A 15,935-nucleotide genomic window follows, 5' to 3' on the forward strand; every position below is an offset into this window, starting at 1 on the left:
ATTTTGTATAACTGAGATTATTGGACAATCCTTTGTGTCATGGTCTGTACTACCACAAATGCTATAAAAATTACCTAAGGAAGTGTTTGCTTTAACCATATCAACCTTCCTAGTTTCCAAGGCTTTGACCTTTCTAGCCAATGCAGCAAATTTTGCATTAAGGTCGTCTTCCTCTCTTAGGACATACATCCTCGCTTTCTCTTTAGGAGTGGGTCTAGTTTGGTCTGATTTAGTAGAGACATCTCATGTCTGTGTATTCTCTACTAACATATCTAGAAAATCCCAAGCCTCATTATGATCTTTGTGAAGAAAGGTTCCACCACACATCATCTCTATGAACTGACGGGTATCCATGGTGAGCCCCTTTCGGAAAGCATCAATCACGTGCCATGGTTCATAACCATGATGTGGACAAGTAATTAGAATGTCTTTGAAGCGCTCCTAAGCTTAAAAATATAATTCATTCCCCTTTTGGGAGAATGACATGATTTCTTATTTTAGTGCATTTGTTTTGTGCTCGAGAAAGAACTTTTTCAAAAACTCTCTACTTAAGGCTTGCCATGAAGTGATGGTATTAGGTCTTAGAGAGTTGAGCTATACTTTAGCCCGATCCTTTAGAGAAAATGAGAATAACCTAAGCTTAAATACATCCATATTGCCATTATTTACTTGTAATGTTGCAATTACTTCCTCAAAGTCCTTGACGTGTAAGTAGGGGCTTTCAGAATCCAAGCCATGAAATTTAGGAATCAATTGAATCACACCTGGTTTAAAATCAATGTTCCCTATGTGAGCAGGGAACACTATGTAAGATGGTAAAGTTGATCTCTCAAGGTGTAAATGTTCACATAAAGTCCGTGGTTGGTTTAACACATTCCTATGAACTTTATTTTCATCCTCAAGAGGAGGATTATGTTGATTTTCTCTATTTTGATTTATAGTTGGATCTGGTAGATTTGGATTTGGATTATCAACTAGGTCTGCCATGGAATCCAAGTGATGTTGAGTGCCTCTTCTAAGTGAATGATCAAGGCCTGGAATTAGTCCCCCTTCATAGGAGAGTTGATTGTTTTGATCCCTACTTCAACGGGATATAAATCATCTACACCACACAACAAATACTACTAATTCAAATAGTAAGTATGATACTTAAAATAAAAATAAAAACTTAACCAACAACCCAAGCAGCAGGGCCGACCACGAGAGTTCAATCCACAAAGCAAAATAAATCAACAACCCAGGCGGCAGGGCTGACCATGAGGGTTCAATCCACAGTAAAAATAAATCAACAACCCAGGCGGCAGGGCCGACCATGAGGGTTCAGTCCACAAAAAAAATAATAAATAAATAAATCAACAAAGTAAAACTAATGCAGAAATTAAACTATGCTAATCTGGAAAATAGATTCAGTGGATGATGTTTGTGATCAAACAGAAACTGTAAGACAACCATATCACTTGGGTGATAAAATTCCAAGCAGGGCAACCTTATGTCATAGTTAGTGCTTGAAAGACCCAACTGAATTTATTTTCAAGGAAAAAAAAAGAGAAAAAAAAATCTACAGAAAATTTGGAGGGTTTAGAAGAGAACTTACCTTAGCTATCTTGCACAGATCTGATCTATCTTAGTCTCTCCCCGGCAATGGCGCCAGAAACTTGATTGCTTGCCTCCAAGTGCAGAGGTTCATAAGTAGTATCCCATGAATACAGGGTCGATCCCACAGGGAGATGAATTGTGAGAAAGAAAAATTAAATGTAAAACAAACTAAGTAATAAAAACTAAACTGATGATTTGATTTTGGGATTTTTGAATAGATGTAATTTAACTGAATAAAATAAAACCCAAACTTCAAAGTTCCACACATAGGTTAATGTTCCAAAATCATGATGACTTGGATAACACAACTAGGATCTGAGCACTGTGGTCAGCCTAATCGAAAAATAAAACAGTTTAAATATTTTAGTAAATGATATAAAAGATTAGAAAATAATGGATTTGCACCATTGACATATATTCTCAAGCGCTAGTGATTTTAAGTATTCAATATCTATAGGATAATGAATATCAAAGAAATATAACAGGTTGAGAACATCTCCTATCTAGGAAATCTGATTGATCTAGGGTAAGCCTATCCATCAATGTGGATCTCATATGATGGAAACATATGGATCTCAACCTAAATAAAAAATAAAACCTAAATAATATATAACATGCATACACCATTCTTCTTATCATTAAAACAATCAATTATCATAACTTAAAGAATTATTAAACTCATGTGTTTCCCTTTTAGCTTGGGCTAGAAGGAACTTAGAAAAACATAACTAGAATAGAGAAAGAAAGAAACAAGAAAGAATAAATGTAAATAGAAATGATCTAAAAAGAAAAAAATAACTTATAAAATTAAAAACCCTTTAAAAATCCTAAATATTGCTCTTAAATGCTTCTAATAATGTTTAATAATACCCTAGGAAGCCCTATTTATAAGTAGGGAACTCCAATTTTCGTACAAAGTTGAAAAACCCTAGAAACCGCCTCAAATATACATATTTTTTCAAAATAGACTTCTCGCTGCATAGTTCGTTTGAAATAGACTTCCTGTTGCGCAGTTTCCCAAAATAAACTTCACAGCTTCAGAATACATTTTTTCAGGACGATTTCAGGATTCTTTACTTCAAATCCTCGATTCTCTTCATTCCTCACTTGGTTTTCTTGGATCTTTAGCATGTGAATTCTTCAATCTTGGTCTCTTAAGATCCATCCCTTGCCTTGGTAATTCTTCGACATCAAATCTATGCTTTTTAGCACCCTTTTTCAATCCAAGCTCTTAAATTCACCTTGCAACACATACATGAGTAAAATAGAATATTAATCGGATTTATGTTCATAAAACTAAGATATCAATGGGAGAAATTATGCAATATTTAAGTCACAACAACTGCCCATTACCCATACTTGCCTCTGGGTGACTCCGGAGAACTATATATACATGCATCTTACTTAGCTACTTCAAACCAAAACGTTATCCTTAGAAGGCCATAGAAAGCACATGGGCTCTAACTACTCCTAAATTCAACTCCCTAGCACATTCAATGCACACATATTAGTCAAGATGTGAAGGAGTTGGAGGGATTTCATCTGCAAATGGTTGATTCTAAGCAAGCCCGTCTAGCTACAATGTTGGTTCACTCACTTAATAACTTGTCAATCCACAGAAAGCGCAAGGACAAATCGTAACATCTTCCTCAACTCTTAAGAGCCATTCAGATTAATCATTGACCAAACGAGTATTTCAATCAAGATGCTATGGCCAGTTGAGGCAAACTCATACTATCTTAAGTAGTGAGGGTGTCCACTTGTTGTAGTATTCAGTTGCCAACAAACTTTGCCAAAGAGGGACATCTGTAAATACCTTACTTATGAAACACAGCCACAAAGGCAAACAATCATGTGACACCTTGCATGGCTTGTTTTTCACACATGTTCTCTTACATGAAAAATTGTTGCCAAGTAACCATTGGCCCCTGGCGAGTTGACAGTTTCTTGACCTATTGAAACAGCACCCGTCCCTTGTCTAGGAGAGGTCGAAACGACAGAAGAAAACAATCTGAGGAATTTTTGCCAAACTCCTTCGCTTCCGTTCCCTAGCGACGAGGAGACTCTGCCACCAAGGATACTCTACAACTACCATATTTCTATCTCAGTAAGCCATTAGTCAACCACAATAATCCAATTCATTAAAGCCAGCCAATCAAGTTATGAGTAGAATCAAGATTAGGGACGTCTGATTATCCCTTGAAAAAATAAATTAAGAAAAGGGTGTTTGTCTTCTCTTTTCTTTTTCTCACATCTCAATTAAGCTCAGAACGCGGTACAATCCACACACTCCCTTTCCTTCTAACGTCATTTCTTTTTCTTTTACTATTTTGCTTATTTATTTCTATTCTGTTTGCTTGCCTAGGGCCTCATCTTTATGAAGCAAGGATAGGATCTTTTATTTTTCTGGCATATATTTTATTTTATTTTGTTTGCTTGCATAGAATTTTGGCCCTGTAAAGCAAGGATAAGTGCTTTCTTTTCTTTTACTTGTTTGACCCTCTCTTAGTGTGATGTGTACCGTGGCCATACGACTAACATTTCTTATGGATATACGATTTTTCTAAAAATTACATGTCCCTTAAAGTACAGACCACATGCAAGTGTAGGTAAGAGAATGTGCCTAACTCCTTTCGTAACTCAGACCCTTACGTAGACCTTTAAGATCGCACGCTAATCACATGAGTCATTCAGATCGAAGGATTTTCTTGATTCTTCGGCCTTACCTAGTAAGTTTAAGGATCTGACCGACCATTAACTGTTATCTCACCAAATCGGCTAGTGGGTGACTCCAACCATTTCAAACATATTATCCTGGCCACATTGAAAAGTTATCGCATAACCAAGAAAGTTACGATGAGCTAAATAAATCATATACATAGAGTCGACGTTACCACCTCAAAGAGTCAACCACACACAATAACAAAAACAGCATTCAGTGAAAGTCATTCTTCCATCGCATGTTGCATATCCAGCACTGTGTTGCACGCGTGTCGGGGAGGACATTCTTCACAAGAAAATAGTGATAATTGGACATTAAAAACTTCGTGTGGCTCACAAAGGTTTCTGATTAAGCGTATAATTGTCTTCCACTTCATCCTAATTTTTAAAAAAAAAAAAAAAAAAAAAAAAAACTTTATTAGGAGATTGGATGGAAAATGAACATTATTCAAACACTAATGGAGGTCATGGAAAGTTTTTAATGGTGGGGAGTTCAATAACAACAGTATCCTTTGAAATGGTACACCTGAGATTTGGATCATATTCATTTTTGATCTCATGTCCTGAAATGATCTATCAAAACTGATGGACAATGTGGATATAAATAAAATACATACATCAAAGCCGGCCCCAAGTGAAGGGTTACACCTTCTTAGGTATGGTAGGGGCACACCTTATCCCTTTGGCCTATTTTTTTGCTCGATCCTTGAAATGATCAGGCAAAATGAATGAACGATGTGGATATAACAGATACATCGTGCTAGGGCTTACAGAACTTGCCTCGTCACCACATTACAACATGAATGCGGATTTCTTGTGAAAGCCTTTTCCAGGAAGTTCTTGTGCTGGATGCTTAGGTGGGACCCACCTTGGTGTTTGTGAGAAATCCAACCCATCCATTCATTTTTCAAGCTCATTTTAGGACATGTGACTGAAAAATGAGATAGATCCAAAACTCAAGTGGGCCACACAAAAGGAAACAACGGGGATTCAATAACCATTTATTGAAACATTTTTAAGGCCACAAAAGTTTCTTACCCGGCTTTTTTTTTTTTTTTTTTTTTTTTTTAAATTTTAATTTTAAATTTTATTTTTATCCCACTAGGAATGACCTTATATAAATGATTTGGATGGCATAAAACATCAAGGGAGCTCAGGAAGGTTTCAACAGTAGAAACTCTTTCTCCAGTTCTCCTCTCTCATGGCTCAGTTGAGTTACCTAATTCTTTGGTGCATGTCCTGAAATGAGCTCTAAAACAAATCGAGGGGTGAATTTATCACAAACATAACGTAGGTCCCACTTACCATCCTAGCGTTACAATGCAATCCTAACCCATCAATAATGCAGACCTGTCAGATGCGGGACTCAGGTCCTTATTTTCCAAAGGCGAATCTTTAGTCATCGATGGGTCCCACATGTGAATGAAAGGTGGACATATATGGCGATGCTTTAGTCCGCCTCATCGACGGGTCCCACATGTGAATGAAAGGTGGACATATATGGCGATGCTTTAGTCCGCTTCATTGTCATTGTCATAGATCAACTTCAGGATCAGGATCTGCACGTACAGCAGCTGTCTGTGGACGTAATTGGCACTAACAGCGTCAGCAGTGAGGTGGCTACTTAGCTGCTGTACCCCACACCAACGACCTCAGTTGTATAGGAATGTGGCCCACCTAGAAGACTCCAACAGTCCTTGAGTCCATTAAGGGTACTAACCATGAAAAGGATATTAAAATTGTGTGAGCCCATTATGATGTGTTTATTATATCTACACCGTACATCCATTTGGCAGGATCATTTTAGAGTATGTATCCAAAAATGAGTCATATCCAAAGTTCAAGGTGGGATTTCTTGTAGTGGCTGTAAGAGCCCTGCTAGACGTATCCAGACGCGAACGCGGAATGCCCCATCTGTTGATGAAGAGTCGAACCCAGCCACTAATGCGGGAGATGAGCACCCCCACCTTCATCAGCACCCCATCGTAGCGTGCCGCATTTCTACTCTTCCAAAGCTCCCAAAGAATAACACAAGGTAAAATATTCTTGAACAGTGTCGATGGCCCATTCACAGAGCGGGACCTCCACCAGTGGATCAACCAGCCTTCCAGTGAGGATAAAGGGGCCATGTGAACATCGAAAATGGTGGAGAAGTGGGACCAAACCTCTCTCACATGTTGGCTCTATAAGAACAAGTGGGCTGACGTCTCAACCGTAGGTCTGAGTCTTTGAGAATTATTGGCAATGCAACAGCAGCAGTGGGACGCGAGGTGGATGCCACGGGATTGGACACTCGCATCTACCAGAAGTGAACCCTTGAGAATCCTCCAAATCAACACAGATATCTTTGGAGGGATTTTGACACTCCAGATTTTATCTTCCCAGGTTGTGCCGGGCCTGCGCACCCTAATGCTGTCCCAGGCCGATGCAACGGTGAAACTACCCGAAGGGTTACTCGGCCAGAAAGGTGAATCAGGGCCTTCAGATAAACAATGCCCCCCTTGGAAGATGGAGTCAAGGTCCTGTTGGGACAGAATGGTAAGAACCGCAGAAGGCGGAAGCGGGCCGGATTTATCAAGAAAATCTTTCATTTGAAGGTCCTAGAGAGACGGTCTAATGATGCAAATAGCCCCGTTTTCTAGTGAACATAAACCAGACCAATTAACTCGCCATAAGTTTAGATTTCCCTAAGCTTCTCTCTCTCTTGTAGAAGGATTAGAGTGAATTTTCGTTGTTCTTTAGAATGAGAGAAAGCCTCTATTTATAGCCAAAGAAGTTGGAAATTCGACTAGCCTAAGGTTGGCTTCGCCTTGCTGGATTCCACCAGATTCGTTCCAACGACTATCAGATTGCGCGAGATAAGATCTATCCAAAATTTGACTGGTCGAATTATTGCAAAAATTAAAAGTTTGGATTGCTGGAATTTGACCCAAACTCACTTGGGCTAGCCGAATCAAAACTTAGGCTGGCCGAATTTTTAACAAAATTTATTATTTTTCCCGAGCTTGAAGTTAGGTAAGCCGAGAAAATTAGGCTGGCCGAACCAGAAGTTAGGTTGGCCGAATTTTAGAGGAAAAACATTGTTAAAATTCAAGTTTAATGACCATTTGAAAGTACCTAAACCTAAGGTCTTTCTAGGGTTCTACCACCTGTGCTTTAGCAAATATATGGGACAACTTGTCTTGAACTTTGACTTGATCTTGTCTTGAAGCGACAACTTCTTGAGAAGATATGCCGATCTTGAGCTGATCGTAAGTTGATCTCGATTTGATCTTTAGGTATGTAGAATAGTTATGATTTCATACTTGTGATTTGACCTTGAAGCAGTTTTGTCTTACAAAATTTGACAATTCATGTGTGCTAAGCACTTACAAGACCAAAGAAGGCCTGATCGGAAGGAAAGTTATCAAGATCGTGAAAACATTAAAACAGTCATATCTCGCAAATTGGAATGAGTTTTTCAACATATCATATCTGATTTTGGGGTAAGAGAAGCTAATTTAACCAACCAACTCTGTTAGGCCGGGTTTCCCATGCCGAATTTGCGAGATTCCATTAGATCGACGATCAAAAGCCCTTTTAATTTCATATTTAGTTTAAATAGTAAATTTTAGTTTGATAATAACTTTTGATCATTTGAGTTTTAGGAGTCATGCCCAACATGAAAAGGATTTAGAAATAACGTGGTTAGGACAAATTGGACAATTACTTTCCCTCTCTCTCTCTCTCTTTTTATTTTTTTATTTTTTGGACGAAAACCATGAAGTATAGTAGGAATCATGATTGTATATAAATAATAAGTTTATTATTTATAGTAAGTCCCGTTTTTTAAGGGAGTAAGGGAGTTTGAGTTGGAGTTTGATTCTAAAAGTAGGTACTAGGTTTGAGCTCATTATTTTAAGGATTGTAATTTGATTTTTTTTACTATCAATAAATTTATTAGAAATTATTTCTATTTTATTCTCTTATTAAGTTTGAGGAAGTTCTCTGAGGAGTCGAGATAGCTCCATAGATTTGGAGTAGTTATCCCTAAGGAAGATGGTCCTCATCACGTCCCTCCCTGCGTCAAGCACACTTGATGGCCGGCCAGGATGCCACTAGGCAATACGATGGGTCCACAGAGCTTTGGTGTTCCATGCACTATTAAAGAGGATTCGGGTCCCTCAATCTTACTCGAACGTCCACACATGTTTGTGCCCCAGAATATCACTATTCCTGGTTCCCACTGTGCAACAGGCACGTGTGAGAGATCTGGGCCATTCACAACTAACAAGGTAGGGTAAATGCCCAGATTTTAAAAAGTAAAAAAAATAAAATAAAAATGCTCGCCTCCTGATCCAGGCGGGTCAATTTTTTTCTTACTAAATTAAAATTAAAGGTGGAGCACCATCGAATATATTTATAATTACAGCGGAATTTAAAATAATAATAATAAAAACACACCAACAAGCAGTGACACAGCCAAAGCCTATGAAAAAGAAAAGCCAAAACGGATGTTATCAAACTTTTCGCTTCCGTCCAAAAGCTCCCCAGATGTGCGGTCCAGGAAAGAAAGCCCAATAGACTCAATGTATCGTGCATCACGTGACAAGTATACTAGTCTTGAGTTTTGTAAAACAGACTGATCACAGTACATGCTATCCAATGTGTGCTCCAGATGAGTGGCACCTGTGCGGTCCACTTCTGTGGCTGATTGCTTGGAACTTACAAAGAACCACTGCATTTGAAACAAGGGTATGCCAATTCTTCATTATGCGTAAGTAATTGTTATATAGGGTTCTTGTAATCCATGGTTATATGCAATCTGCGTCCGACCAACTCAGTGGAGCTGTCAAGCTGGGCCCATTTCTACTCCAATACATGCTATTTATATCTCTGTGGTACAGCCCATTTGTAACCATCGAGTCCAGTGCAGTACAAGGCATGGCTGATGAAGATGTAGCTGCCCTTCATCATCCCCTCAAGGATGACCCCCACCTCCTCCAAGGAATCATCCATAATGGCCTTTTCCCCTTCGAGACTCCCTTTCACGTAGCATTGGCAGAAGGGTGCGTTGCTCGCGCTACTGAGATGCTACGAGAGAATCCAGCACTCGCACATGAACCTAACAGAAGTGGGTCTTACCCTTTGCATGTAGCTTCGGCCAGAGACTACCAAGGCATAGTAGTTCAGTTATTGAAGATCAGCCCTTCTCTCTGTCTCCTCCATGACAAGGAAGGAAGAACTCCTCTCCATTTGGCTGCTTTGAATCGGAAAATTGGCGTGTTGGAGCTGCTTCATCCGGTTCATAGCAAGCAGAAAAACATCTGTAAGTCACTTGATGGAGATGATACTGCTGGAGGAGAACAAATTTTACACTTCTGCATAAAGAATAACCTTTTAGATGTCGCCGAATTTTTGGTAGAAAAGGATGAAAAGCTTATGAAGACCAAGGACGTAAACGGCAACACGGTGTTCCACCTCCTCGCTTTGGCTACAGAAGATACTCAGGCAACCCTTCTTCTTTCTTTCTCATTATCTTTAATTTTCATTTCCCTTCGTGTGAGGGAACATACTGATAAAAAATTATGGTATCGACCCAAGTAAAAAATAGTTGGATGCATTGAGCAAGTTTGCTACAATACATCTGGACGTGTTGCTACTTTTACAGCGGGGTTGTAGCGGTTGGATTTCGATCATGTATCACTGATGGCTTACATGTCAGGCCATTCATCATCTATAATGCGGGAGCGAGCATAACAGCTGGCTTTTTTCCTTTTAAAAAAAAAAAAAAAAAGTAAATAGAAATCAGCATATACTGAATAAAGATAAGTAACTAACATCGTAATATACTGTAACATGAAGAGAAAGAAGTTCATTCACAACACCCCAATTTCCTAATCTACCGTCAAAAGACTCCCAACAAACTTAAACCTTCCTATGCTCTCCTCTCCTACACTAACTAATTCAAAGGAAAAAAGAACCTGGCATTTCATTCACTTCCTCTTCTTAGAGGGTGGTTGCACGTTTTCTTCCTCGTCTTCTTCGTCCTCTTCATCTTCCTCATCGTCCCCGTCGTCATCCTCGTCTTCTTCTTCATCATCCTCGTCCTCACTGCCACCTTCGCCATTTGCCTCCACATCATCGGGATCATTGTCGTCACCTTCCCCGATAAATCATCATCACCATCATCATCATCATCCTCTTCATCTACTTCCTCATCCTCACCATCATTGTCATCGTTGTCCGTCTCACCATCGTCCTTGTTCTCAGGAGCAACTTCAGATGTACTTCTCCTGAGGAGCGCTATTGCATCCCCTTCATTTGTATCAGCCTCTTTAGGTAGCACCAACATTTCATTAGAAAGGGAACCTATCGCCAAGAGAAGCCAAATAACAGATTTACTAGCAACAAGAACCGTCTCAGCCACAACGCCTTCCATGACAGTACCCAAAACCCTCTCCCAATCAACCACCCCACCATTCCTGCAAACAACCTTCTCAATCTCCATCTCCATTGCAGAATCTATGTATTAAAAAGAGGAGAGAGAAAAAAACCCAGAACCCAAACCCTAGAAGTAGAGAGAGAGAGAGAGAGAGAGAGCCCTAATTAGAAAAGAGATTCCATGAAATGGATTTCTCAACAGCTGGCTTTGTTAGATGGCTTACATGTCAGGTCATTCATCATGTAGTTTACCCTGGGAATATGAGATGAAATAAATATCAGGCTAGTGCACTAATTTAATTGAGCTACATTTCTCACCGTATGGGTTATTTTCCTTTGTAGGGCCCTCTCCTTTGTAGGTATATCCTTCACGCTTCATATGATATGCCGAGATCTACCTTTCCCAAATTCTATTTTCCTCATACAAGTTTACCCTGCCTGTCAAGAAACCAGTATTATTTTCTTCTTTTGCATATAGCATGTGGTATGTCTACTTTTGTAAGTAGTCAAGTATGAATTCCAGAAAATATCCCCTCACTTTCTCCGCTCCCCTGTTTTTGGAAGCTGATTGTGTGATGTGCCACACACAACAGGGTATGTTGGCGATCCCCTCTCTTTCTCCGCTCCCCTTTTGTGGAAGCGGAAGGTGGTGGGGGGCAGGCAGACCTGGATGAAAAGGAAAACACTACTATCAGCTTGATCCAAAAATTCTATGGCTGCTGAGAAGTTTTTAATAATAAGGGTTCAATCCCCGCTGTTTTTTTGGTGTGGTCCACTTGAGCTTTGTATCTGATTCATTTTTGGTGGAGCCCTAAAATGATCTCAAAAAATAGATAGACGGTGTGGATATAACACATACATAATAGTGAGATTTATTGAACGTTTTTTACACATGCACTCACACACACCCCGCATTCACACTACAATGGATACTGAGTCATGACTAAGGACCAAAGACGATCAACACACTGCCGAAGCCCGTGGAGCGTGGCACAACACACAATCGACAGACGCGGATTGCGTACTGACAGCGTCCGTAGCGAGCTGGCTACTGGCAGTGCTCTGTGGGGCCTATAATGATGTATGTTTCCTATCCATTCCATTCATCTATTTTTTAAGACTATTTTATTACATAATACCATAAATTAGGCTGATCAAAATCTCATATGGACCACACCGAAGGAAAGAGTGGTGATTGAACACTTACCATTAAAAACTTCTTAAAGGCCACAAAAGTTTTAGATTAATATTTTTTTTTCTATTCTACTAGGTGTGCGTGACCTAACCAACAGGTTGGATGACAAATAAACATTACAGTGAGCCCTAGAAATTTTTAAATATTAAGCATTCAATCTCCACTGTTTTCTTGTGGTGTGGTCCACTGGAGATATTATATCTCTAATTTTTATTATAATGCCTAAAATGATCTTTAAAAATATATGAACGGATTGGATAAAACAAAAATACACCATGCGGGGCCCACAGAGTATTGTCAGTAGCACGGAGGATTTCAGGCATCTGTCATCAATGCGCCTAAGTACCGTCTAGATGATTCCACAGTTATAACGATTTATCTCACATGGTGCTACAGTAAATAAGCTAGGGAACAGATTAGGTGCCTCCCTTGGGCCTTGCCTCCATCAATGTATTTTATATTACGCCTTTCATCCGTTTAGCAAGATTATTATAGCGTATGAGCCGAAAAAGCATATCCATATCTCAGGTGTATCAGTTCTATAGGAAACAGTGGTGATTGTATGCCCTACCATTAAAAACTTCCTGTAACCCACCGTAATGTTTTTCCATCCAACCTCTTAATAAGGTCACACACAAACCTGGATGAAAAAAAAAAAACTTAAATTTGATCCAAAACTTCCCTGGCACATAATAAGCTTATAATGGTCAATCACTGCTGTTTCCTATGGTATGTATAATCCACCCGAGATTTCAATCTGGTTCAGTTTTGGGTTCATGCCCTAAAATGATCTGGAAAAGCAGATGGATGGTGTTGACATAGAATACATACATGAAGGTGGGCCCCACGGTAAGGGCGGCACCATCTTGTGTGAGGCTGGGCCGCACCTAATCCTCTCCCCTAAGCTACGGCACAATAATCACGCTTCAGTGATAGTACTGGCATTGGATTTTGGAGTTGCAGAGCCATTGAAAATTTTCTTTTTTAATGTTCTACGTTCAACTATACTATGTAGTTATGGCGAGAATCATCCATTCCGCATAACTTTTATCAAGAACATCGATGCTTCTGGCCACCCCATCATATTACCCTATGGGGCAAAATGTACTATTTCAATAGAAGGAAAGAAGGAAACAGCTTGCTGCTCGAGTATTGATATCAGATCTGACTGATCCCAACTCTTTTGTTCTCTTTCAGATGTTGGATTTTCTGCTTGAGAAGAAAGACGTGAAGGATGTCTTGAACGTAAAAAATAAATATGGCTACACTGCCTTTGATATCTCACAAAGAAACAGCCCCCCTAACACCATAATCAGCGATAAGATTCAAAATGCAGGAGGCAGGGGAAGCTTTTCATTGAACTGGAACATTTGGTACCCGAAAGACCAAGCCTGGACAAATGAAATGAACAACACATTGATGGTGGTGGCGACACTGATTGTAGCAGTTACATTCCAGGCTGCAATCAACCCTCCTGGAGGTGTCTGGCAGGATCTACCAGATACCAATTCAGCTTCTCCAGCGCCATCTCCCAAGCATTCCATTGATCCGTCTCGTGTTGTACTTGGGACAGCCATTCATAATAACATCAACCTTACTTTGTTCCAAATATTCATGTACTTCGACACCATCGCGTTCTCTGCAGCTCTGTCAATCATTCTATCTCTTCTGAGTGGGTTTTCACTTAGGCGCCGGTTTACAACTTGGGTCATGGTGATCAGCATGTGGGCTACACTGTTCTCTATGGGTATGGCTTTTGCATTTGGCACACTGACCGTCGTTCATAAGGACGCCCTTAAAAAAATACCTTATGTTCTATATAGTTGGTTGGGAACCATTGTCCTAGTTCTATTATACCACTGTGTCATCTTTGTAGTCTGTTTGGAGGATAAAATCAAGAAGTGTTGGGTGGACATAATGATAATGCTGGGAATAAAGAAGGACATGACCAGTGACCAAGAGAAGAAAGAAACATCAGCTGACCATAAATTCCATCACAAGGAGATGATGGCTTGAGTGACAAGGGCGTGCTTGAAGTCTATAGATTTTATGTGGTGTAATGATGTATGTGTGTACTCTTTTCATGTCTTTCTTAGTGTAGTTTTTGCTGTTAGTAGACAAGGACTATACGTATAAACAGCAGTAGCAAGGGTTTAAAACTCAAAAATTTTCAACCAGTCTAGTAATTCAGTTGAGTACTGTTGGCAGAGGGGGGCCTTACACACATTGGCTTTATCTATGCCTTAGATTTGAACTCAACAGACAAGGAAAAGTGAGAAGAGAAACTTTGCTACTTTATTGTTGCTTTCAAGCCTACTGACTTGATTACAAACGGACTATAAGAGCTCCCTTATATAGACATTTTTCACCAAGGTGAAAAGACAAAAATGCCCTTTTAAATTACACTATAGGGGCATGGTATTAACTACTGTAACAAACACCAAAAAAAAATATTAAAAGATTCTTCATTTCAAGGCATTTGGAACTGAACAGCCACATGGAGGAATGCACCTGGTTGCTGGAAGCTTCCTCCAACAATTACTCTCCTTGAGAATCCAACGGACAGTGGGGAAGATGCACCGGATTGGTTTGGAATTCCAACACTCCCCTTCAAACCAAAACCGGCTTCATTCCGAGCATTGTTCTTAGTCGTTTGAATGCATTTGTTGACAATGCCTTTGTGAAAATATCCGCCACTTGTTCCGTAGTATGACAATACTCTAATTTCATCGTTTTCTGCTTCACACGATCTCTCGAAAAATAGTATTAGGTATCAATATGTTTTCTTCTTCCATGCTGCACTGGATTTTTGGCTAGTTCGATTGTCGACTTGTTATCCACATATATGACTGTGGATCCTTCATGCGGATGCTTCAGCTCCTTTAGCAGTTTCTCAACCAAATTCCCTCACAAACAGTGGACGATGCTGCCCCGTACTCTGCTTCACATGTGGACAGGGCGACTACACTCTACTTTTTCAAATTCTATGTGAAAGTAGTCGTTCCAAGATAGAATACATAGCCAGTGATGCTCTTTCTTTCATCTTGGTCACCTACCCAATCACTGTCTGAGTATCCATATAGCATTGCTTCTCATCGTATGGATAGAAAAGACCGAATTCTATTGTTCCTTTGACGTACCTGAGGATTCTTTTTGCGGCTAGCCAGTGTGATTCTTTTGGTGCTTCCATATACCTACTTAGAAGCCCAACACTATAGACGATATTCGGCCTTGTGATTGTGAAGTACCTTAGGCTTCCAATCAAACTCTTGAACATAGTCGAGTCAACGCTTCTTCCTTCTCCGTCATTTGTCAGTTTTAAGCCCGTTGTTACAGGCATGTTTACGGCATTGCAATCGGCCATCTTGAACTTTTCAAGAAATTCCTTGACATACTTCTTCTAAGATATATAGATGCCACCATGTTATTGCTTTACTTCAATGCCCTGAAAAAAGGACATCAGACCTCGGTCGGTCATCTCGAACTCCTTAAACATGGCCTTCTTGAATTCATCAAACATCGATCGGTTGTTTCCTGTAAACAACAAATCATCAACATACAGGCATGCTATAAGCATATCGTCATGAGCATTCTTCTTGATGTAAATTACATGCTCATATAGACATTGGGTGAAGCCGTTCTCTTGAAGATAGTTGTCGATGCGTGCATTCCAAGCATGTGGAGCTTGCTTCAACCCATAGAGGGCTTTCTTCAGTCGATACATCTTGTGTTCCTCCCCTTGCATAATAAAGCCTTCAGGCTGGTTAATATAGACCTCTTCTTCTAGAATTCCATTTAGGAATGCAAATTTCACATCTAGTTGGTAGATCATTCAACTGTGATGGGCTACAAGGGAGATAATCATCCTCACAGTGTCAAGGTGAGCAATAGGATCGAAGACTTCTTCATAGTTCACCTCGTACTTCTGTTTATAGGCCTTTGCTACGAGCCTTGCCTTGTAGCGATCAATTTTACCATTAACATTTCGATTGATCTTGTA

General features: G+C 39.7%; 1 protein-coding gene and 1 non-coding gene across 2 annotated transcripts; both read left to right on the forward strand.

The window, feature by feature from the left end:
- Positions 1 to 397: 397 nt before the first annotated feature.
- LOC131241858 (small nucleolar RNA R71) lies at positions 398 to 504 on the forward strand. Its single transcript, XR_009169424.1, has one exon. It is a non-coding gene; the product is annotated as a small nucleolar RNA R71 (small nucleolar RNA).
- Positions 505 to 12,638: 12,134 nt separating this feature from the next.
- Positions 12,639 to 14,084, forward strand: LOC131241499 (uncharacterized). The gene has a single exon (XM_058240279.1). It carries the CDS (start codon positions 13,133 to 13,135, stop codon positions 13,949 to 13,951), a length of 819 nt encoding a protein of 272 aa, XP_058096262.1. The 5' UTR covers positions 12,639 to 13,132; the 3' UTR covers positions 13,952 to 14,084.
- Positions 14,085 to 15,935: the final 1,851 nt, after the last annotated feature.

This window comes from Magnolia sinica, chromosome 3, assembly GCF_029962835.1.
Source record: "Magnolia sinica isolate HGM2019 chromosome 3, MsV1, whole genome shotgun sequence".
In the NCBI taxonomy this organism is placed as follows: domain Eukaryota; kingdom Viridiplantae; phylum Streptophyta; class Magnoliopsida; order Magnoliales; family Magnoliaceae; genus Magnolia; species Magnolia sinica.